The sequence below is a fragment of the Poecilia reticulata genome, linkage group LG17, assembly GCF_000633615.1.
Source record: "Poecilia reticulata strain Guanapo linkage group LG17, Guppy_female_1.0+MT, whole genome shotgun sequence".
Classification (NCBI taxonomy): Eukaryota; Metazoa; Chordata; class Actinopteri; order Cyprinodontiformes; family Poeciliidae; genus Poecilia; species Poecilia reticulata.
Genome location: NC_024347.1, coordinates 27,023,007 through 27,047,183, shown reverse-complemented (window position 1 = coordinate 27,047,183; position 24,177 = coordinate 27,023,007). Strand labels below are relative to the sequence as shown.

General features: G+C 35.8%; 1 protein-coding gene across 2 annotated transcripts in view; it reads left to right on the top strand.

Annotated features, from left to right (window-relative positions):
- Positions 1-24,177, top strand: part of LOC103479907 (guanine nucleotide binding protein (G protein), alpha activating activity polypeptide, olfactory type) — a 78,635-nt gene that overhangs the window by 3,627 nt on the left and 50,831 nt on the right. The window contains exons 1-2 of one of the 2 annotated variants that reach the window (XM_008434607.2): positions 19,167-19,830; positions 20,100-20,172. In XM_008434607.2, coding sequence (XP_008432829.1) covers positions 19,692-19,830; positions 20,100-20,172 — 212 coding nt within the window. In that variant the 5' untranslated portion in view covers positions 19,167-19,691. Of the gene's footprint in view, positions 1-19,166; positions 19,831-20,099; positions 20,173-24,177 lie in introns of those variants that run through there. The other variant, XM_008434606.2, reaches the window with a different exon arrangement.

The following is a 24,177-nucleotide window of genomic DNA, read 5'->3' as shown; positions in this document are numbered from 1 at the left end:
TTTGCAAGATTATGTCTTTATCGTGAACGACTTYATATTTTTGCTGGGTAGAAGGAGGTTAAGCATAGGGTAAGAATCTATTAGTTATGATTTAACTAAATTGACATAATTTGAAATGCACCCAAATTAAATGTATTCAAATTGAGATGGATCCATTTTAATTGTGAAACTCTAACAGTTGGTTTCTATCAGTGTGGTTGGAGAAGATATGGTGTTAGAAATGGACCAAATGCACAACCTCTGTAAATACAAAAACAGACCTCATAGCTGGAGGCCATGTTTACCTTAAAACCAGTGTAGTAGTATTATATAAGGGCGTGACATCTGTTCTGGGAAAACTGGGGAGAAAAAGGAACTGAAAAATATGGGAGCACGTGTTCAAGTATAGATTTAGCTAAAATGTTTAACCGTAGTCTGTTTGTTTTTGTCCTTCTTTACTATAAATAAACTCAGCTCATCACAGAAAGGAGACCTGTCACACTGTTATGGTGTATTGTATGCCATGTGTCATGTATTGCAGTACACAATGTTCTTTATAGACTCAACAGGCAGGAAGACTGAACTTTTTCTTCCCGCTGTGATGAAAGAGTGCACACATAATCATTATGCTCTTTTGAAAAACAATTGTAATTGACTCAAATGTAGGTATCATGCTTTAAAATCACATAATGCAACAAAAAAAAAAGGTTATTCTACTTGTAGTGTAGTTTGTGTTAGCTACAGGAATCCAAATAAATTTAGGACATTTTATGGAACATAAACATAAATGGATAAAACATCTAGAAATAGTTAATGATATTATTAGCAATGCTCTACACTTTATGCAGGATGTCTAGTCTACAATATCTCTCTCTCTCTCTCTCTCTCTCTCTCTCTCTCTCTCTCTCTCTCTCTCTCTCTCTCTCAAGGATGTCGTACCATTTCCCACCTTTTGCGGCTCAAGGTGGGAAATGTTGGAGAACAAACTCTATATATTGTTAAAATATGCTGCAGAAGTTTGTCCTCAGGCTTCAGCAAAAATAAATAAAAGTCTTTGATCTTACTTTTAAAGTAATAATTTAAGATAACTTGTAATAACAGGTGGCAGCATTAGTGTTGGGGCCAAGCAAAGGTCAGTAGGCTCTTCATTGCTGCATCTGCTCTGATATTTGTTAAATTAGAGGGGAGACGTTGGGCAGGCACACTGTAAAATACACACAATTATACCAAGTAGTTTTCTAGTTTAAATGTTTTTGCACACTTGAATTAAAATAAACTATGTTACTTTTAAGTTAGTTTATCAGTAAGACATAGGAGCTTGTTTTAAGTAAGTAATTCATTGGTATTGATGAAAAAGTGCTAGTTCCATTAGCAGATTATTTCACTTATAACATGGGGAAATAGCTTTGTCATAAGTAGATCGATTTAACATTTTTTCATCAATATTAAGCAATTTGTTTACTTAAAACAAGCTTCTATATCCTGCTGAAAAGTTACTTGTACTTTAGTTTTGTCTTATTTCAAGTGCAAAAATATATTTGCAACCAAAAATACTTGTTAAGTTGTTGGGTTTTGCAGTGTAGGAATGTAAACCAAAGTTTAAAAAATGTTGAGTAATGTAGCAAAGCCTCCACTTATTGCTGCGCTTTGTCAGTCAGCTGGCCTAAAGAAGTGTAATTCACCATTGTTGTAATTTTAAAGTAAATTTCTGCCTCTCTGAGCAGCATGTCTGTTAAGCAGCCATTTTTTCCATATATTTATGGTTTAATGAAAGCAGTTAGATAATATTATGCAGTTTTAGTTTAACTGGGGTATTTTCACTCATAAGGCAGTTGTACTAGCATATACCTGTTAGAGATTAATTTATTAAACCATAGCAGCATGCAGGGCCAGATTTAACTGTCTCCAAAATAATCAACAGATTTCCAACCACTAGTTGAAAACCTTAAAGCTTGAAAACTTTCAGTCATAATTTAAAGGTAATGTAATAATTTAATTAACGTTTCATGGATACGGTAATTGTTTATCAGTAAGTCTGTGAGAATGTGGTACACCCTCTTAAATTTCTAAATCTTTCTTACTGTTTTCACTAACAGCCTAAACAAAGAAACAAGATTGTTTCTTTTAAATTTAGTAATAAAGTAATTGTTTATATCCTTTTCTACTGTAGTGTAACATGACAAGTTTTATTATATAGGCGGTGCACAAAATATATAATAGATAGTTACCTCAGTGTACTTAAGTGTGTTTAGCATTAGTTCTTGTTAGCACAGTAAATCTAGATTGTAGATTTTTGCAATATTTTTTTAATTTATTTTAAAAATACGCGGTTTTATTGAAGAATGAGTATCGTTTTAAAGGGAAAATGTTCATCTTGATGCTTTCTTTGGCTAATATGGATTCTAACTCTCCACCACTTCATTAATTAGTGAAAAATTAGATTTTTTTTGTAGCATTCAGTATTTATTTTCTAAATATCAAAACTTTTGCAGTTATGCACTAAATCTTTTTTATTATTTAATGGTTTCTCAGTGTTGTCTGTCGGTTTTGGATAGAGATGCTAAAATGGTTTTTCTACAGTGTAACTGCTTTGGGAGACATTTTTTACAGATCTTTTAAAAATTGTAAAACCTTAAATAAATATTTTGAAACACTTTAAAGCTGCAGTATGCAGCGTTTACAAAAAAATACTTTTTAGATATTTGTTGAAGCTGTCACCATGCTGTGACTTTATGCTATGAGACTGATAATCTGTAAAAAAGCTCCACTGCCTTCTCCCAGTGTTCCCAGTGCTAATTAGAAGCAACCAATCAGAGCCAGGAGGCGGGTGTTAGCATCGCCGCAGCTAGCATAGCATGTTGTGAATGCTCAGGCCAGGTAGCATGGCCACCATGACGGCGAACAAACAGTTTTTCTGTAACATAAGTTATTTCTCTGCCATTATCACATTTAGGAGTGAGTACATTAGGTTGACTGACAGCGCTAAGACCCGCCTCTTGGCTCTGATTGGTTGTTTTTAGTCTGCAGTTTTTCAGATGGCAACAGTAGCTCAGGTGGAGGAGATCGATGTTTTCACAGATTATCTGTCTCATAATGTAACTTCAGTAACTTTTGGAAAAAAAAATACTTTTAGGAGTATTTTTACTACGCTGTACTGCTTACTTTTACTTGAGTAACTTCTTTATGGAGTATTGTTACTCTTGAGTAAAATTTCTGGATTTTGAATGAAACTCAAACATGTCTTAACCAAAAATTCACCAGACACAGACACACACCTGCAGTTTTTGTTGAAGCTTCATAAGATTTTTACTGAAAGAAACTGATATGGAAAAATGTTTCTTTTGCCTAATTTTGTTATTTTGTAATTAGTTTCATTTTGAGCTATAAAATACCAAAATTCCCACATAATTTCATGTTGATGTAATTTTTAAGCATTAAATGATTGATGTTTTGATAATTACTATCATTTTTACCAAATACTTTTTGTACTGTAGTAGTTTTTTGGATGGCCACTTCATGCCTTTTTTTGAGTTAAAATATGTTGAAGTAGTGACTACTCTTATTTGAGTACATTTTTTGGCCACCTCTGCTTATGTTCTACTTTTATGACAGTCACAGTTCTGACAAATATGTACAAAACCGATGTTTTAAAACAAAAGTACTGCAGCTTTAAAGTAAAATCAGATCCTGTTTTGCCTGCGTTTGCTTCTCTCCAAGAAGTGCGGTGCATCTTTCCTCTCTGCTCTAAATGGCCACCAGTGTAATTTCCTGAATAAACAACTGTTGCTAATTGCTCACAGGAAGGAATGGTTTATCTTATTGAAGTCACACAGGGAGCTGTCATGCATTCTTTCATGAGCTGCTGCTGAAAGCTGCTGTCCCGGCAGCGTGCCGTCGTGTTGTTTTTGGCGGCTCTCCCTCTCCACCTCCGTGGGTGTCACGCTTACTTTGGTGCACGCGGCAGCCCGCGACACGAGCCACTTCTGGCTTTTCTCAGGAGGCCGTTGGRACTTTTCTACCCCGCAGGTCTCCAACGGGACTCCTGTTGCACGGCGGAGAAGTGAGGTGGTTTGTGTTCCTCTGAAAGTAGACACCTTTCAAATCGTCTTACATTTCAAGGCGACATGTGGCTCACCAATCCGGGTGCTTTATCTCTTTGTGTTTGCTGCAGGTATTTAGGTGAATTATCTCTGTTAATGGGTAAACGTTTTCCTGTTTTTCTGGAATTGACTGTTAAATTAAAATCTTTACTGAGGTAAAATGTGATATTAAGACATCCTAAAGAGTGTTAGAGTAAAATTAAGATTGTCACCATGTTGTGACAGAATGTTATGAACAGATTTGAGTAATAACTACTTACATTTACTCGAATTACATTAAAAAAAACTACGCTGTACTTTTTACCTTTACTTGGGTATTTTTATTATGAAGTATTTTCACTCTTATTTGAGTTAAATGTTTGGACTTTCTACCAACTGAATTCAAAACAAACATGTTTAAACCAAAAATTCACCAGACACAGATACACACCTGCAGTTTGTGTTAAAGTTTAAAAGTTGTTTTTTTTTTTTGTGAAAGAAACTGATTTGGAAAAAATCTTTGTTTTCTGATTTTGTTATTTTTTGTTACTTTTATAGAACTTATTATAAATTTTGTCCTTAAAATCCACTTAACTTTATATTCCATCTGATTTTAAAAATTTTAAATATTAAATGATTGATATTTTACTCATTAGGTGAGTAGACTTTTTACCAAAACTTACCATTTGTAATTTATTAGACGGCTACTTTTTACTTTTATTTGAGTAAATATATGTTGAAGTAGTGCTACTCCAACTGGAGTAAAATTTTTGGGAATTCTCCTTGAGATATTCCCGTCTGAAGAAATGCACTGCTCCAACCAAAAACAACCAATCAGAGCCAGAAGGATGGCCTGAGGCGCTGTCAATCAACCTCATGTAGTTGCTACTAAATGTGCTAATGGTGGAGAAACAACTTACTGTTGCAGGAAAACTGTTTATCCATTGTCATTGGTGGCTATGCCTGAGCATTCACAACAGGTTGTGCTAGCAGCATAGCAGAGAACAAAGAGGTGAGGGTGATTGGCAGCACTAAGGCCCGCCCACTGGCTCTGATTGGTTATTTCTAGTTAACAGTGGGAGCAAAGGGAGAAAGCAGAAGAGATTGATGTTTTTTCACATATTATCTGTCTCATACCATTCTGTCATGATAGCCACAGTTTCAACAAATATGCAAAAAAAAAGTTTTTTAATAAAAATTACATATTGCAGCTTTAAGTAATTTAAAAAAAACAACTGAAATAGTTGCTATGACAGACTGTATATTGATTACGTTCTGGAATATTTGATGTAAAATGCAATAATAAACTGGATAAAGTTAATCAGACTCAAAACCTTCTTATTATCCGCTAAACTCAGACATGTTTTGTTGAGGTCAGAAATTTAAGCTCAGCTGTGGGTGTGCCATGTTTTTGCACACAGATGGAAAAAAAAAAGTTACTTCACAAAACAAAGTGACTCGTAACCGATTAGACTGATTAGATATATCCCAGATAAACCTGTCAAAGTGCAGAGCTGATAATGTCTTTTTGTAAGGTTACAAACCTGTTCACTCTCATCCAACTATGACGAAGCAGTTTGTTTTTATTAAAATGAGAAAAAGGTACAGTATTTAACATCTCAAGTAACATGGAGCTTACTTAGTCCAGCTTATAAAGCTGCATTTTCCTTTGAATATTTCAGATAATAAAAAACAAATATGCAAATAGGTGGATTTTCCTTGAATAATTTGTATTATATTCCACAAATGGGGAAATCGATGAGAACTGAACTGCGAATAAACGGGAATCGACCGTACTTGCATAAACTTCTACTGTTTCAGAAATACTTAAAAAGAGATGTAGCATTTGTCTGTGGTGTGACAATAAATCAATAACAGCATGTATCAGGATAGACATAATCAATATCAGTAGGTAATACATCTGATAGACTGTTCAATGTTCAACATTATTCACTCAACTCCATTCCAGAACCGCACAGCATTCTGGGAGAGGAAAGACCTTAGCTACTCAACCTCACAGTCAGCTTAGCAAGGTTACATTAACTTTCTAACTCACTCTTTGGTTACCTAGCAACTCTCTCACTCTTTGGTTACCTAGCAACTCTCCCACTCTTTGGTTACCTAGCAACTCTCTCACTCTTTGGTTACCTAGCAACTCTCTCACTCTTTGGTTACCTAGCAACAACTAGTTCAGTAACAGTAGCAATTTAAGGTTTCCCCACTATGCCTCACAACTGCTTAAAAATAAAAAAAACGGCGTGGAGTGAAAACTTGGGATAAAACAAAAAAGGTCATGCCACGGATTTGGGAGTATTCCGCATACTTAAAACATAAAACTTATTAGTAATTATCAATATTGACGATTATTGATATCAACTGATGAAATAGTGTGATAAGTTTTTCAGCCATATTGTCCAACCCTTCCAACTGCTCTAAAAGATGAATATGTTGTTTTTTAAAATTTCTTTATAACTCTTTACTAGGAATGCCAAAAAAAAGTTAAATTCAAATTAAACAGATTTCAAAACACATATTTAAAGATACAGTCATGTTTGTGTTTAAAGACCCATTTCTTCAAAGTTTTAAAGAAACAATCAAATCTGTTTTTAAAAAAGTTCTAACGCTGAAAAATCAACAGGGATTTCTGCATTAGCGTTGGCACTAGCATAGGATGTGTGGGATAGCAGCTTAGCTAAACAGATCTACTTTATGCTCAAAAAGTAAAACAGTCGCAGATAACATTTTATGTCTGCTTAACAAAACATGAATTTGCTCTGTAATGTTGGAGGAATTGAATAACAGCTAGAACCTATAGTTTTGTTTCAAGCTAGCACTAGCACGGTAGCACTACTATGAAGCCTCTGAAAATGAACCAAAAGCTCAGGTTTTTTTTCCATGTGAATTTATTTTTTTTACTGTTAGATAGCAAATATGAATATAGTTTGTGGATGTATAATTTAGTGTCATAATTGATTATTATTACAATTACTATTAGTACTATTGTTCCCCCTACAGTGACAAATTACACTGTAATTTGTCACGGGTTTGTAGCTTCAAAACACTTAAAGCTACAAACCCGACAGTATCATGATTTCTTATTAAATTTCAGTCATAATTTCCAAATTTTGACAAAATACATAATTTCTATTAAAAAATGTTATGATCTGAAAGGAACAACTGTCATAATCCATAAGTTAACTAGCTAAAATGGGGAACCACGGTCGATGAAAATATGGCATAACATTATACAGCCGACCACAAGTGTTCAAGAAAACACAAAAAATACAAAGCTATAGAAAACAAAATGGTCAAATATGTAGGAATTGCACTGTTTATTCAAAGGTATGAAATCGTTAGAAAGGATTACTTAAGAGTCCGAAAGACCCAAAGAACAATAGAAACTTAAACTGATTAATGAACAAGCTAAGATACACTCAGAGGCCACTTTATTAGGTAAACCTGTTCCATTGTTTGTTTAACACCAACAGTGAATGAAGTGCTCGATTATAGAGAAGACAATTTAGAGATGGAGCATCAGAGTGAAATAGAAAAGGGAATTAAGTTACTTGAACTCAGTATTGTTGTTAATGCTGAGATTTTCACACACAACTCTGTCTCAGATTTTCAGAGAATGGTTCCAAAAAAAGAAAATATCCTGTGAAGGACATCTTTAATACACATTTTACTCCCAAAGTTCCAGTTATTTGTAAATCACATCCGGTGCGTTTTAAATTTGAATATTTTCCTTGAAACCTGTACTTCCATCACATTCATCAACGTCGAGCTTTTCGAACGAGAATATTTGAGGCATCCATTGAGGCTTCTGTGATTGGATAATTTATTAACTTATCGTTTTGAATCTTTGGCGGTCGTGATGAATGTTTCAACTTCTTTCCACAAGTTAAAAGTCAAACTAAACTAAATATAAGTCAATGATTTACAGAGCTGAAATAATTATCTGCTTCAGTTTATAACTGCTTATATAAGAGTTCAATAGGATGGTTCTTAACAGCATAATTGCTTTGGTTTTACAATCTTACTGGTAAAGCCAGGGCAGTTAAGATTCCTTTGGAATTCAAAGTCTAACTTTGAGTTTCAGATTGGAGAAACCTGAAACCGTTGTGTAATTGTAGTAAAATCAGAATAGATCAGAGATGTAGGATGTGAACCAAATCTCTGTTTCTTTACTGTTTGCCATTACATCAGACCAAACCTTTAATGTTTTAGGTAGCTAAAATAATATCGCTGGTTGATAAATGTCAGAATAATGATAGAGGGGGATCATAAGCATTTCTTTAGTGTTTTGTAGAGTTTCGTTTTCAAACAAAACTTTAGGCTTCCACAGATTGCTGGAATATTGGATTATAAATCATACGTTTTCTGTGGAAGTTGCGATGGCAACCCCAAAATGTTGACTTTGTAGGTAATGTGATGAAAATGCTTGGGTTCTTTTTGTGGCTAAGCTTCAGCTTCCTGGCTGATGTCTTCAGATGTTGCTTAAATATTAAATATTTTATTATGTCATATGGTTTGTTTTATGTATCAAACTATTTTGCAGAAAAACAGCCACATGTGATGATGTTGCCACCATCGTACCTTCCAATTGGGATGGTGTTTTTGAGGCTTGTTTCAAGTTTAATTGAAAATTTAGATTCAAAGTGTTTGTTTTTAAGTATATTCCCAAACTGTTCTCGCTTTCTCTGCTGCCTTTTTTAGAAATGGCCTCTTCGTTGCTGAGTGGCCTGTCAGCTCATTTACCAGCTTTTACAAGCTCTTCTGCTTTTTATCTGTGGTTGATATTCTCAAAGGATTTGTCTCCTACCTGTGTAGCCCAATGGCTGACAATATGGCTAAAAATCATATCGCGAGAAAAGCGTTTTATATCAGTTGATATTGATAATTGTTGATTAGTTTTTGGTTTTAAATATCTGAAATGCTGCGTGTTTTTATTTTTTAGTAGTTATGAGGCACAGTGGCCAAACCTTAAACTGCTGCTGCCTAAGTTACTCAAGAGGTTGTTACTAGGTAACCACAACTTGCAATACAAGTTGTTGCTAGGTAACCAAAGAGTGAGAGAGTTAGCTAATTCCACAAAGCTTCGCTTAGCTTTGCGGTTCCTGATCGGAGTTCAGAGAATATTCTTTAAATTGAATTTTCTAACATATTATCTGTTGATATTGATCATACATCTATCACAATATATATGTTGTTATTGATTTATTGTTCAGCACAAATAAACATTCATAAGATGGACATTTTGCCCAATGTTTAATCAGACTTATAGAGGTTCTCAGTTCACTTTCTGCCATCTTGGCTGATTTTATTTTTATTTTTTCACATCAAACATGGAAGGAGTTTGTTTTCCTTAAAATCCATTCACAAGTGTGCCTCTATTTAATTAAAATAATGCGAATTTACCTATCAGAAGCCCACAAAATCTTCCTATCTGTAAACCTTTGAATTCGAAGGAAATAACAAGCACCTGAAAAACGTGTCATTTTTCTGGCATTTAGCAAATAGAAATAATTTTGGTGACCCTGAATGACCTTAAACGGAAAAGTTTGGTGTGATTGGTTGAGAAAACTGATTCGTGTCTTTCTGGGCAGTGTATAGAAATGTTTCAACTATGAAGATTTATAGTATCATCTACCCTGGAACTGAAATGGAGGATCTTATCTATGGCATAAAAATTACATTTCAGATTTTTTTTCATACTAGACTTTTTTTTCCTCCCATTCTTTTCTAAAAAGAAAATTTTGTTGATTTGTTGATTTTTCAGGTTTTCCCACTTGCAAAGCTGTAATTTTACTGTAATTTTTATCATAGGTACTCTTCAACTGTGAGTGATGGAATCTAAAACAAAAATCCAGAAAAATACAATGTATGATTTCCTTTTTATTGTGTGAAATAAGTATTTGATACACCAGAAAAAAGAAACTTAATATTTGGTACAGAAACCTTTGTTTGCAATTACAGAGATCAGACGTTTCCTATAGTTCTTGACCAGGTTTGCACACACTGCAGCAGGGATTTTGGCCCACTCCTCCATACAGATCTCCTCCAGAGCCTTCAGGTTTCGGGGCTGTCGCTGGGCCACACGGACTTTAAGCTCCCTCCAAAGATTTTCTATTGGATTCAGGTCTGGAGACTGGCTAGGCCACTCCAGGACCTBAAGATGTTTCCTACRGAGCCACTCTTTAGTTGCCCTGGCTGTGTGTTTTGGGTCGTTATCATGCTGGAAGACCCAGCCACGACCCATCTTCAGTGCTCTTACTGAGGGAAGGAGGTTGTTGGCCAAAATCTCACGATACATGGCCCCATCCATCCTTCCTACAATATGGTGCAGTCGTCCTGTCCCTTTTGCAGAAAAGCATCCCCAAAGAATGATGTTTCCACCACCATGCTTCACGGTTGGGATGGTGTTCTTGGGGTTGTACTCATCATTCTTCTTCCTCCAAACATGACGAGTGGAGTTTAAACCAAAAAGTTATATTTTTGTCTCATTAGACCACATGACCTTCTCCCATTCCTCCCCTGGATCATTCAGATGGTCATTTGCAAACATCAGACGGGCTTTGACATGCGTTGGCTTGAGGAAGGGCACCTTGCATGTACTGCAGGATTTTAATCCTTGACGGCGTAGAGTGTTACTGATTGTTTTCTTTGAGACTGTGGTCCCAGCTCTATTCAGGTCATTGACCAGGTCATTGACCAGGTCCTGCCGTGTAGGTCTGGGCTTATTCCTCACCTTCCTCAAGATCAATGATGCTCCACGAGGTGAGATCTTGCATGGCGCCCCAGACCGAGGGAGATTTTCCGTTATTTTGTATTTTTTCCATTTTCTAATAATTGCACCAACTGTTGTTGCCTTCTCACCAAGCTGCTTGCCTAGTGTCCTGTAGCCAATCCCAGCCTTGTGCAGGTCTACAATTTTATCCCTGATGTCCTTACACAGCTCTCTGGTCTTAGGCATTGTGGAGATGCTGGAGTCTGATTGATTGAGTGTGTGGACAGGTGTCTTTTATACAGGTAACGAGTTCAAACAGGTGCAGTTAATACAGGTAATGAGTGGAGAACAGGAGGGCTTCTTAAAGAAGAACTAATATGTCTGTGAGAGCCAAAATTCTTACTGGTTGATAGATGATCAAATACTTATTTCACACAATAAAATGGAAATTAATTATTTAAAAATCATACATTGTATTTTTCTGGATTTTTGTTTTAGATTCCATCACTCACAGTTGAAGAGTGCCTATGATAAAAATTACAGTCTTCTACATGCTTTGCAAGTGGGAAAACCTGATAAATCAACAGTGTATCAAATACTTGTTCTCCCCACTGTAATGAGAAAAGAAAGCTTGGATAGCTAATTTGTTGGAGTTGTTCTAAAGATACTACTTAATTCTCCTAATATTATGATTTAATTCTTGAAATTAAAAGTAAAAACTTATAACTTGACCCTTATATCCCATCATAGAGTTGATCTGAACTCAAAGTCCGAATAAATACAAGCTAAAAAGCACACTTATCAAACAAAATGGCGGCCTTGTCCCACTCACATCACTCAACTATGAAAAACCAAGGGGGGAAAAAAAAATCCAGATTTAAAAAAAATAATTAAATCTTCAATACCCCAAAATTCGATAAAAAACAATAACAAAACAATCGCCCGACTGTATTCCTAGAGAAGTGACTTCTGCTGTTTTAGATTGGTTTCTGTGCTTTTGACAGATAACACCTGATGCAGCGTTAGATTTCGTCAACTCTTATCTCTCATAAGTCAGTTTCATCACCATCGTTGCGTTGTCACACTGGCTGCTTGTCGGACTGGAATTACTGAAAACACACCGCGGACGAGTTGGAGAATATCTGCCATGCAGCTTTTGTCTGGCGTGTTTACTGTTTTCGAGCTGCTGTCCCGGGCGGGAAGCCGCGTTTTTGGAAAAATCTTCCTCATGTACAGAAACGCGCAGCAGAGGCTTTTGGAGCCAAGTGAACTTTGCTTGTGTCTAAGTGAGTTTTATCATTGACCACAGCTGAACTTTGCTACTCAGCGAGTTCCCAGTTACTGTCACCGCTGGCAGGAGGTACTGAAACATGAGTTATTGTCATATTTATGATGCCGATAGCAGGGAGGGCAATGTGAATTGTCCTATCAGCTCAATCGGAGGGGAACCACACCACGTTCGAAGGACATCGGACCAGACCTGTTCTTCGAGTTTACTTAATGTATAATTTATGATTTTCTTTCTTCTTCTTTTTCTTTTTCAAGAGCCTCTGTTCCTGCAGGGAGTGCTTCCAGGAAAAAAAAAAATTAAACAATTCTAAATTTAGCTCGGTATCGCTTGGACCGGTGCCTCGTTTATACAATGCATGCTTCAGTCACAGTCTGGGCCACAAAATAAGTGTAAAATTAAACTTGGTGTTTGGGGCCTGTGTGTTGGCGCATAATAAATGTGAATATTACCATACCTTACTTTTGCAATATCCTTAAAGCGCACTTTTGCACAGATAAGAAGTAATCAGCAGTTATTTTTAAGGTTCTTAAAAGCCGATATGTTGATAATTAACTGCAGTGACTGGAGTTAATGAAGTAAGCTCATTTCTTTTAATATAGCTCCTTTCAAGATAACACATTCACAAGGTGTTTTTACAGCACCATAACATAAACTACATGATAGTAAAATATTTCTGGAAAGATATGCATTATTATTTATTTTAAAATATATTGTAGCACATTTTTTAGCAGATTTTTTATACTTTTATATTCTTTGTTCTGTATTGGAGTTAATTTCTAAATAAATACATAAAAAATACATACATTATATAGGAAAATAACATAAAATGTACGCTAATGATTCCTTTTTTAAATAAGATTGTTTTTTAAATGTACATTTTTTATTTTTAGGTTTATTTTAACACTTTTTTGGCATACTTTTATACTGCTACTTACTTGTTTTTGTTCTGTTCTGATACGCAAAAACAAAACAAAAATGAATAAAAATGAAATTTGTTTCTGACAATGAAAATCTGAAAATGAGCTTCAAAATMTGAACATGTCGATAAAAACTGGTGGAGATAAAAATAGAAACTTAAGCAACATCTGGGGTTAATATAATAATGAAAGATTGAACTCAAACTTTGCATATAAATGCTAAAATAGATGTATTTTAATAGAAAAACTTGACATAAATGTGAAAACAGGTTGTTGTTTTTTTGAGTTTGGATATAAATCACCAAGTAAAAATACATAAAATATAAATAAACATCTAAACTATCCTTCTTTTGATGGGCAATGATTATTCATCATTCAAATAGCCTCATCACGGATGCAATGCTGCCTCTGGCCACTAGAGGGAGGTGTGGATCAGTTACTGGTTTTGACCTTCCTTTTTTTTCAAGGCGGGGAAAATGAATCTATTTTCTTTTTTTTTTTCTTTTTTACATCAAAGTTGCAGATTGTTAATAGTGGTTTTGTAATCAACCCACTACAGGTGGATGAGRGTTTTAGGGTTAATTTGCTTGCTGGAAAACGTCACTACAAACAAATATCATTGTTATAATCACAACAACTGCTTGTTTATCTTGCTAAATTTGAATGCATATGTACTGCATAGTTAGTAGGACTTGAATGCAACAGTATAGATGCTAATTTCTGCAGCACTGGTTGAGTTTATCATACTTTATTTATTTATTTATTTATTTATTTAAAAAAGAATAAACGACAACAATGACAAATAAGTCAAAGGTTGTCTCAGTGTAGAGAGAAGTGATGGCTAATGAACAAACCACACCACATCTGGTGTCAGAGGAAACCACAGTGAGCTGAACGTGACACACTCACACACCTTTCATGTCGGCTTCACTAAACGGGGACTTTCACTGCAACGGTGCAGCTAAGCYTCGTTCCAGATCTGAAACTTAAAGAAGTAGGGCTGCAGCTAACGACTATTCTAGTAACTGACGATTAATCGATTGATCGGATGAAAATATTTGGGACGTTCTACAGATTTTTCATCTATACGACATTGGAAATGCTTTTAAATATGCAAATAAATAATTTATTTTATTTTTTAAATAAGAAAATTTACATTTTATTTTCTAAAGTGAAGTAACACKGCGTTCCTTTAGTTGATTTGAACTGAGTGAAGCTAAAATTATTCCACTTAAGAAGTTTTGGGTAAAACATATTTACAGAAAAAGGTGTTTTTTTTATCTTAAGTGCAAATTTRATATGCATTTTATTCCGTTTTTGCTTAATTACTGCTTTGATTATGTTGTTCTTTCAGCAAAAGCCTTTTTTGAGTCCTTATACTCCAGTTAATGATTGATCGATTACTAAATTAGCTGATGATTATTTCAGTAGTTGATTAATCACGATTAAATAAACACAAATATTGCTCAAAACACAGGTTATTTACTTGTCCTTTCAGGAAGAAGTGCTATTAAAAGTTACAATTAAGACATGCTACTCAAGCAGTAAAAAATAAATAAATGTAACTTTACAATAACAAACTGTTTTTTTTAGCTAAATCTCTTGTGCCAAACATTTCGGATGTAAACAGTTCTTGTGTTTGAAGTTTTCCTATAAAGTTTAGTAAAGGATGGAAATTGATTTCAATATTGACCTGGATAAATATGGGGAAATACATTACGAAGGGCGGAAGGGTGTTTGTATTTCCAGACTGTTTTCCCGTTTCTAAATGTTGTGTCCTTTCAATCCTTCTTTTTTTGGCATCGTTCCTTTCTTACTCCTGTCCTTCCTTCCTTTATGTCCTTCATTCTGTCTTTTTTCTTCCTTCCTTGTCATACCATCCTTCCTGCCGTCTGTTATGTTCGTCCTTCCTTCCTGACTAGATTGTTCCATCTGTCCTTCCTTCCTTTCCTTCTTTCCTTGTATTATTTCACTTTATAAATATGCAGTTGTTTATAGTTTTTTAATATATTTTCTATTACATGGGGTATATTTTATTACTGTGCTGCTGTAACAAGTAAATTTAATTCTATTCGTCCTTCCTTGCTTCCTTCCTTCCCTCTCTATACTATTTTTCTTTCCTTCCTTCCTTGTAACTTTTCTTCTTATTTTGTGTCCATTTCCTATGTCTGTTTATCCCTTCCTTCCTTTTTCATTTATATTCTTTTATTATTCTTTTCTTTCTCCCTTCAGTCCTTGTATTCTTTTATACTTTCTTCCTTGTGTCCTTTCCTTCCTCCCTCTGTCCATTCCTTGTGCCCTTTATCCTTCGTATTCTTCCTTCTTTCTTTCTTTTTTGTTGTTGTATCCTTTATACCAGGGGTGTCCAAAGTCAGTCCTCGAGGGCCGGCATCCTGCATGTTTTAGTTCTCTCCCTAGTGGTTSTAACAACCTCCTCAGCAAGTCAATGTTCTCCTTAGGCCTCTAATGAGCCATCATTTGATGCAGGTGTGTCAAACCAGGGAGARAACTAAAACATGCAGGATGAGGGCCGACTTCGGACACCCCTGCTTTATACTCTTAATTTCTCCTTTTTTCTTTCCGTGACCTTTCTTCTTACTCCTTTGTACTACTTTCCTTCCCTCCTTTGTTGTATCCTATATACTCCCTTCTTTTCTTTCTTTCTTTCTTTCTTTCTTTCTTTCTTTCTTTCTTTCTTTCTTTCTTTCTTTCTTTCTTTCTTTCTTTCTTTCTTTCTTTCTTTCTTTCTTTCTTTCTTTCTTTCTAATCCAGATACCAGCTGCATTTTTCTACATTTCCAACGTGAGATTATCCTGCTGTAATTAAAACATGAAACTATTATTGAGCTTCAGATGTTTTCCAGAGGGTGGTGGTATAATAATTTCTGTAAGTGAGTTCTGTATTTTGAGTCGGCTCTCTGAGGGAAAAAAAAAATCCCCTTTTTATGTGTTCGGCTGCTCTATTTGTTAGTGCGGGTAAATATTTTTGAAGAAAGCAAATAAAAGTGTTGGCCTGAGCAATTATTTATTCGGATGATCTCTTCGTATTTGCTAAGGTGGGGCCTCCGCTGCGCCAGGCAGGTGTGTTCACTGTCTCTGGGTTTGGAGTAAATTTATGAGGCTGTTTTGTGTCTCGCTGCCTCAGGCTTTGCTAACATGCTGCCGCGTTCGGTGGACTTTGTATTTCACGGTGGGGTTGATTGCTGCTTTGCTGTGACGTAACACATCTAACATTTCCAGCCGTCCACGATGTGTCGCTCTTTGTGTGTGTGTGTGTGTGTGTGTGTGCTTTATGATTAAACTTTTAGGGTTTTATATATTTATTAGGCTTTTCATATAAAATCACAATTCTAAGAGAAAAGAGCAAAAAACAAACAACCAACATTCCCGCAAATACTGTCAACTACAAGGTGTGTAGCAAAAAAWWTTTTTAAATTAAGACCATACAAAAACCAATGTCAACATTTATGGAACCACTTCTCAGCCAAAATTTCAAGGATTTGTTACTCCTGGACCTTTGTTGAGACTTTATTTTAATAAAATCATAAAAGATTTCCAGGTTTTATAAATATGATTCAATTTTTATGTTTTTTTTTTTTTAACAAGATTTGATTTGATTGGGAGAGAATGTTTCAAATTTTAGGTTATTTAATAAAAGGTTTAGTTGAAACAGGTACAGCTTTGGTGTCAAAAATAGCAAATGTTAACTACTGGCAGACCACAAAATTCATTACATTTAAACCGCATAAATTTGTCATGTTTTTTTAGTTCTAACTGCTTAATAAACAAAATTTTTATGAAATGAGTAAATTGTTAAAGGGGATCTATTATGCACTTTCATTTGAGTCTGAGTAGCTCCTAAAAACATCCCAAGTGCTTCAGAACAAAAAAACAAACAAACTCCCAGCCGTTTTATATTAACATGTTAAAATTCCCAGCCCTGAATTTTACTGAAAATACTTGAGCATTTCAGTATTTCTTACGTCTGAAATGGAGTACTTTTGCTGCAAACTTTTGTTGAGTTGCAAGAGATGTAACCATACGATAAAGCAGGTGTAGGATATATTTTTAAACCAAGTTCAGCATTAATCTGAATTGAAATCTCTTTGAAATGTATTTATTTTGGCTTTTTGCAATAGAAAACAATAAATAGTGCAATACTTTGTTATAAAAATAACCATATAAAGGAGGGAGATAAACAGCCAGACAGACAGACTTCAACATCTCTCTGCCCAGCTTTATAACCGTAAGACCAGACAGAGATTTAAAAAGGAGTGGCAAAAGCAAAGGAGATGGATTAGTATTGCTTGCTAACAACTTATGGCGTCATCCAGGAAATGTTGCCGTGGAATATTGTTTCTGGTTTCCCCCAGAAAACTTGCTAAGCCCGGTGCTCAGGGCGCTTCGGCAGTCATCCAGCCTAACGCCGCRATTTTGAGTCAAAAAATGTTTAAAGTTGACAGGAAATKTGAAAATATCATTTGACAGTTATGCATTTTTGGAAGACTGGAAGATTGATATCTAAACACCAACTGTAAAGTCTTTAAAAAGGCAATCATAATATAAAGCAAATAAATTAWCAACACCAAGCCTGGTGGCCCGCCAGGYTTTTAATACACCGAGGGAAACCCTGATATCAGTCATGATGAGACTGTCATACRACAACAGTCTTCAGTCAGAGGTGTTTTCAGATTAGTCGCAAGACTGACTGCTACCTACCTGCCTATAGCATCACCATCGACTATTTGAAGTTTCTCATATAATACAAGTTATGACAAAAATTWATTTCACTTTGGGATAAGAGTCTTTTGAGATAAGATATTTTMAAATGCTTTGTGAAATGAAATTAAAAAAATATTTCTGTTGAGGTCACCCCCTCGTCTGCTCCATCCTAAAAGGACGAGCAGATGATGAGAATATAATTTCTCAGCATTTTTGAAGGAAGTTTTACTCTGACACTCGCACGTTTCTACATCTGGTAAGGGATTTAAGGAGGTCGGCGATAATTTGAAATCAGCCATTTCACTGTAGTCCACAAGAGGAGGACATTGGAAACAATTGCCAACATGCCCAGATCTGAACATTGATGGAAATTCACCTTGAAAGCAGACCGCAAGATGCTAAAAGAAGTCTCCAAAACCCAGTAAGATGACATCGTGGGAAAGAGCCTGAACAATCAGGAAGACTGTACCAGCTTAACTTTCATGGGAAGGAACGTGAAGGAGCCACAGAGACTAAAACTGCATCAGTTGGACACCAGAACAGAGGACATCTGGCATCTAATGCAGCGCTCCATAAAGAAGTCTTAATAAAGAACGAAGTATTCAATGTTTGTCCTCATTTTTTACATGGTTTTTATAGATTTGCTTGTCTGTGTATTTGTTCTTTGTTGTAAACCAAACCCATCTTCAGTGTTTGTTGCCTAAAAGSGCAATCTTAGTTCTGTCTAGTCAAAGCCCACAGTTTGAGTTAAAGTACCAGCAACATCAAGAACCTGTTGATAATTATGGCTGTTGGACAAAAATAACATCCCATGATTGATCGATCTGTCCATCCGTCCAACATCTGATAATTTTCCATCCATCCATTGAAACAAACAACCAGTAATCCAAAATAAATCCTTCCATCCATCAGGCAACTCATCTATCTATCTATCTATCTATCTATCTATCTATCTATCTATCTATCTATCTATCTATCTATCTATCTATCTATCTATCTATCTATCTATCTATCNATCTATCTATCTATCTATCTATCTATCTATCTATCTATCTATCTATCTATCTATCTATCTATCTATCTATCTATCTATCTATCTATCTATCTATCATGTTTTAAATTGTCAATAACGTGATTTAAATTGTTTTAATAACGTATAATAAAGTGTACAGTCATATTCCAGTTAACCCCAGTTCTTACAGGAACTATGTCAACTGGTTATCAGTGTGGGTCAGGGCCATCTCACTAGCAGACAGAGACCCAGCCCCTCTTGTAAACAGGCGTCTGGCCTTCCACCCATTCTACCGTTTTATTTCCTTACTTTTTTTTATTATTATCATATCGGGACTGAATCTGTAACGGCTCGTCTGTTCCAACTTCACCCAGTTATAAAATGCTGTCGCCGGGCTGGTCGTTAACGTTACAGTTTAACGGAGGTTTGTTTTCTTGCCTCCACGGTCCGCGGCTACTTCCTGGTGCCACAGAGAGAGGCAGTGCTGAGTTAAAGAGACAGAAACACTGGTAGAAATTCAGACAGAAAAAAAACCACTGAGAGAGGAGAGGGGCTGGAGACGTGATAGGAACAGTTGACCGGATTCCCAGAAATTGAAATCCCCCCCCTCTCTCTCTCTGTCTCTCTCCCTCTCTCTCTTTTTTTTCTTTCTGTTCTTATTTATGTATATATTTTAAATATTTCCTCGGTGAATCGAGCGGTTGTTCTTCGTCGGCGCGGATGACGGTCTGCTGCGGCTGAAGCGGAATTGTAACGGGGGAACATATTCCTCCCTCCGACGGACGGACGGACGGAGAGAAGCCTCGCAGAGATTTATTATTATTATTATTTTCACAGCACACTCGTTGTTGGTGTGACTATTATTATTTTTTAAAACCCCATCCTCCTCGGCTGCCATTTTTTCTTCTCTTTACAACGATATTATTTTTAACGGCTCCACAAGGAAGGGTTGAGGGTGACGGAAGATGGGTTGTTTGGGCAACAGCAAGACTGAAGACCAACGCATCGACGAAAAGGCACAACGAGAAGCTAATAAAAAGATAGAAAAGCAGCTACAGAAGGAGAGACAGGCGTATAAAGCAACACACAGGCTCTTACTGCTCGGTAAGGCTCGTTTAAACGCGGTGGCTGGTGTTTAAAATGTGGACTAATCCGTTTCGTTTACCGAACACGTAGCCGTATTTCTTTGACAGCAGCAATAATATGTCATGGGGGTGGATATTGATGGAAGCTCCACAGCCGTACAATTAATAATAATAACAATTTACCCCCACGGTTGAGCATATTTACTCCCTAATATGTGGGCAGGATGTAGTCGCTTGGTGCTAAATTTGTGTTTTTATATATATATTTATATTTTTTTTCTGTCGAAGGTGCGGGAGAGTCCGGAAAAAGCACCATTGTGAAGCAGATGAGGATTCTACACGTCAACGGCTTCAACGCTGAGTGAGTGCTGCGCATTAAAAAACTGCACAGAAAATAACATTTAATGCTTTCGTTTATGGCTACTCTGCTAATGAATAACGCCGCCGAGGCCAGCACACAGCCTGCTGCCACTGCAGCGCCTGTTGGGGCCCTGTAACCACCATGCAAACCTGCTAATATCTGCCTCTTCCCCCCACTATTTCTGCTCTCTTTTTAAAAAAGGTACAGCTATAAATGTGGGGGATCTGAGTGTATCACGAAGCCTGTCAGTGAAAAAAAACAACAACAAAAAAAAACTGTTTCCTGTTTCATGCATGGGGGAAAGAAAGGTTGTGATCGACATAGGCCTATTGATGATTTGTTTTGCTGCAAGGCCTTGCATGGCATTGATCTTGGTCTGTTTTAAACAGGCCTGCAACATGTCAGTCTTTTAACTGCARGAAAATCCTCYGCATGTGTATGGAAATTAAAGACAGGCTGCGAGGTTTAACCAAGATTAAAAAATTGTAATGATGGGGTAAATTATCTCAGCATTGTTTCTGATAATGATCAAATWATTTCACTTTCTAGAGGARGTTTTYTGGCATAAATGTAACCAGTAAAATGGTTTTTGGTCTATTTTGCTGCTTAAACATTTGTAATCTCGAAGACTGAACCCTGTTTTTCCTTATTRTMTGAATTAATTTGAACTAATGCCTGTTTTAAAGAGGCTTACAACATGTCAGAAATGTTTATCTATAAGAAAATCCTCGTTATTTGTAAATTAATTACATGTATWTGCCAAAGCAAGTCAGTATCTGTTATTGACATTCAAATCCAGTAATAATAATATCCTAATTACTATTCTTTTTAGATCATAATTGAATCGTWGCTTATGATAATAAGCAAAACTGTCTAAATGCTAGGAAGTATTATTTAATAGGCTGTCCCTCCTCAGGATAAATCTTTCTATTGAGATTTAACTGCAAAAATAATGCCACTATCACTGAGTTTTACCTGCTTATAAGTTAAATCATAGCTTGTGCTTTAATCACATAATACTTTAAACTATGTTAGAATAAAATTTTAGGTCTGGTTTTTCTTCTTGAAGACCTTTAACCTCTTAGCATGAATCCCATTTCACCTCTTTCCCCTCTCTGTCTCGATTGATCTCAGCTCAGACCTGCAAGACTTCAGAGTATTTTAACTGCAGGAATGAATGTAGGAATTAAAATGTGTTTTTTCAAGAGGAGGCAGGATTTTACAATATAAACAATTTAAATGCAATACTAAGAGTACCTTTTTATTGCAGATTTATGCCTATCTGGGCTTAATTATATTTGCACTTGCAGGTTATAGTTAAATTAAGTGATACTGCAACAAGAAATGTTGTCCCTGTGTTCAATTTACTCAAGACTTTTAGTTCAAAATCTTACCTGTAATCTGTTAAACTTTACCTCATTTAGCTCGTATGTTAAGGTGAAAGAAGATGTGAACAACTGATTACTGATTGTTGTTCAGGGCTTGATCAGCTCAATTGCTCCAACTGTATATTATAAAATAAACTGAGTAGGATTTTTAATGGCTGTTGGTACCAAACGTTATTGCAGCTTAATAAAAKGCAACATGGCGTACTAACGTTTAGAAAGACAATGCAATCTTACAAAATGAGATTGTGGTAACTAAGAGTACCTCCAACAGACTGAATATTTTATAGCCTAGCAAAGTGTGAAATCTTTAAATGACAACAAACAGTTCAAACTGCAGTGCTATTAATGTAATTCCCCTTACTTAGAAGTGAGTGTATCGTTAAAGCCTCTACATATCGTATCAGTTTCTTTTTCCAGCATGAGCTGACACTGGTGCACACACAGTGGTGCTAACGTAGCTTAGCGGCAGTGGTTAGCCTAAAAATAAATGCCAGATTTTCAAAATAGAAGCAGGGTATTCTGATTTGTGTGCATGAATAAGAACGTTAGCATTTTTGAAGCCCTTTAAAACAGATTGTTTTTCACAGGGACAGCTAAAAGTGTAGAGCTACAAGTACTTGCAAGTCTGCTTACAAATGTAGCTATTTCCTTATTTTACGTATTTGTAACGATACAATCTCTCCTGTAATGTTTGTTTCTGTAAATAATGCATGATAATGTCAGCTACAGGATGGATAAAACTTTAATATGCCAAATGTTTAAATGCTACTGCTGTAGCTAACGATTGTTTTAGTAATTCTTCTGACGATTAACCGGGCAAGAAAATGGACACATTCTGCAGATTTTTCATTTGACCACTTAAGCCTTCTTTATACAATGTTAGGAAAACATTAGAATATGAAAATAAACAAATAATATAGCAATAACATAGCTTTCCTTTAGAGGATTTGAACCAGGCGGAGCTAAGATTGCCAATTGAAGACTTTTGGTTTACAGACAAAGTTGTTTTTTCTTACCTTACATGCAAAATATTGGCTTAATCATTACTCTGACTGTGTTGGTCATACACAAAATTTCCTTTGTTTCTCGTCTGTATAACGATTAATCGATTTCTAAATTAGTTGATAATTAATTCTATTAATCACAATTAATCCGATTAATCGTTTCAGCCCTTCTACATACAAGAAATCATAGAAAAATCAGCTTCTTAAAGGGGTTGCCTACTCTTATTAGAGGAGTATTTTAAGAGCAACATGCCAAAAATACACTGAGGGGTCACCCCAGCTGGTTTGTTGGATTGATTTTGATGTCCAGGAGATGAAAGAAAGAAGCTGCTTTCATGTGTTTGAGTAGTTAAAGAAACAGCAAGATAGCAGCTTAGAAAAGAAAAGAAAACAAAATAAAAATCATAATTTGGTTGTAAACATGCGGAAATGAAAAGTGTTTTGTGATTTATGTCGACTCTGTTTTGTATAGTGTGAGCGTACCGGGATCAGGGGTGCACTCTATTGTCAGGACAGGATTACTTTTGCTGTTTTATGGAAAACCTGTGAAAAGAGATTCTTCCTAAATATAAGAATCACTTTTGAATAGATAGAACAGATGCTAAATATTCAACATGGATCCAAATGGCATTTTCACCATAAATGACCTCCACAGAGCTCATTGCAACCCACCAAAAAGTATTTGTACTTTTAGACTTTAAAATCTGGGAAGAGTAAATTTTATAATAAAATGGTGGAAAAGTGAAACATGGCCGCCCGATTCGCAGGATGCACCAGCGATTATTCAGGCTGGTCATTCTGGTAGGAATGGATAATGATCCATTGATTCAACAGGTCTTGGAAGTGAAGCTACTTCCGGTATAAGCCCCAATCATGTAATATACATGTAAATTTTACTCCGAGACGTACAAGGAAGTAAACTTTTTAGCTAAACTTTAATAAATGGTTTGTGTTTGTGCATAAAGTATTTTTAACCAAAAACAGACACTCAGATAGACATTTCTGATCATGGATTGTATGATTATTTGTCTTTCCTTTGTTAGAACATATAATAACGATCATCTTGTCGCAGTTTTTTATGTTTTTAAGCTGCTTGTAGAGTCCTGCAGCACATGCCTGACCCGTGTAGTTTTGGGCTAAAGGAGGAACATTGTTGGCCATTTTTACCGTGATTTTGAAGGCAACCAGAAGGTCTGTGGACCAACTTGTGGGTCGATGTCCAAAATCTAAACGCATTGAGCGAATGAAGCGCAGAATAAAAAGACTGAAAACCGTTTCCTGGTTTTAGTGTTCGGCCCATAAACCTTCCATCCTGATATGTGTCCTTCCTGCTTATCTTTCTTCCGTGTGTCTTTGCTTCCAAACTGTAATTTTTATCTTTCCTCTCGTATTTTTCCTTCCTTGTGTCTTTCCTTAATTTAATCCTTTCTGGTGTCCTTCTGTACCTCCTTTCTTCCTTCCTTACTTTCTGTCATCTTTCTTTTCTTAATTGTCTAACTTTCTTTATTCCTTGTATCTGGTTTTTCCTTCCTTCCTTCCTTCCTTCCTTCCTTCCTTCCTTCCTTCCTTCCTTCCTTCCTTCCTTCCTTCCTTCCTTCCTTCCTTCCTTCCTT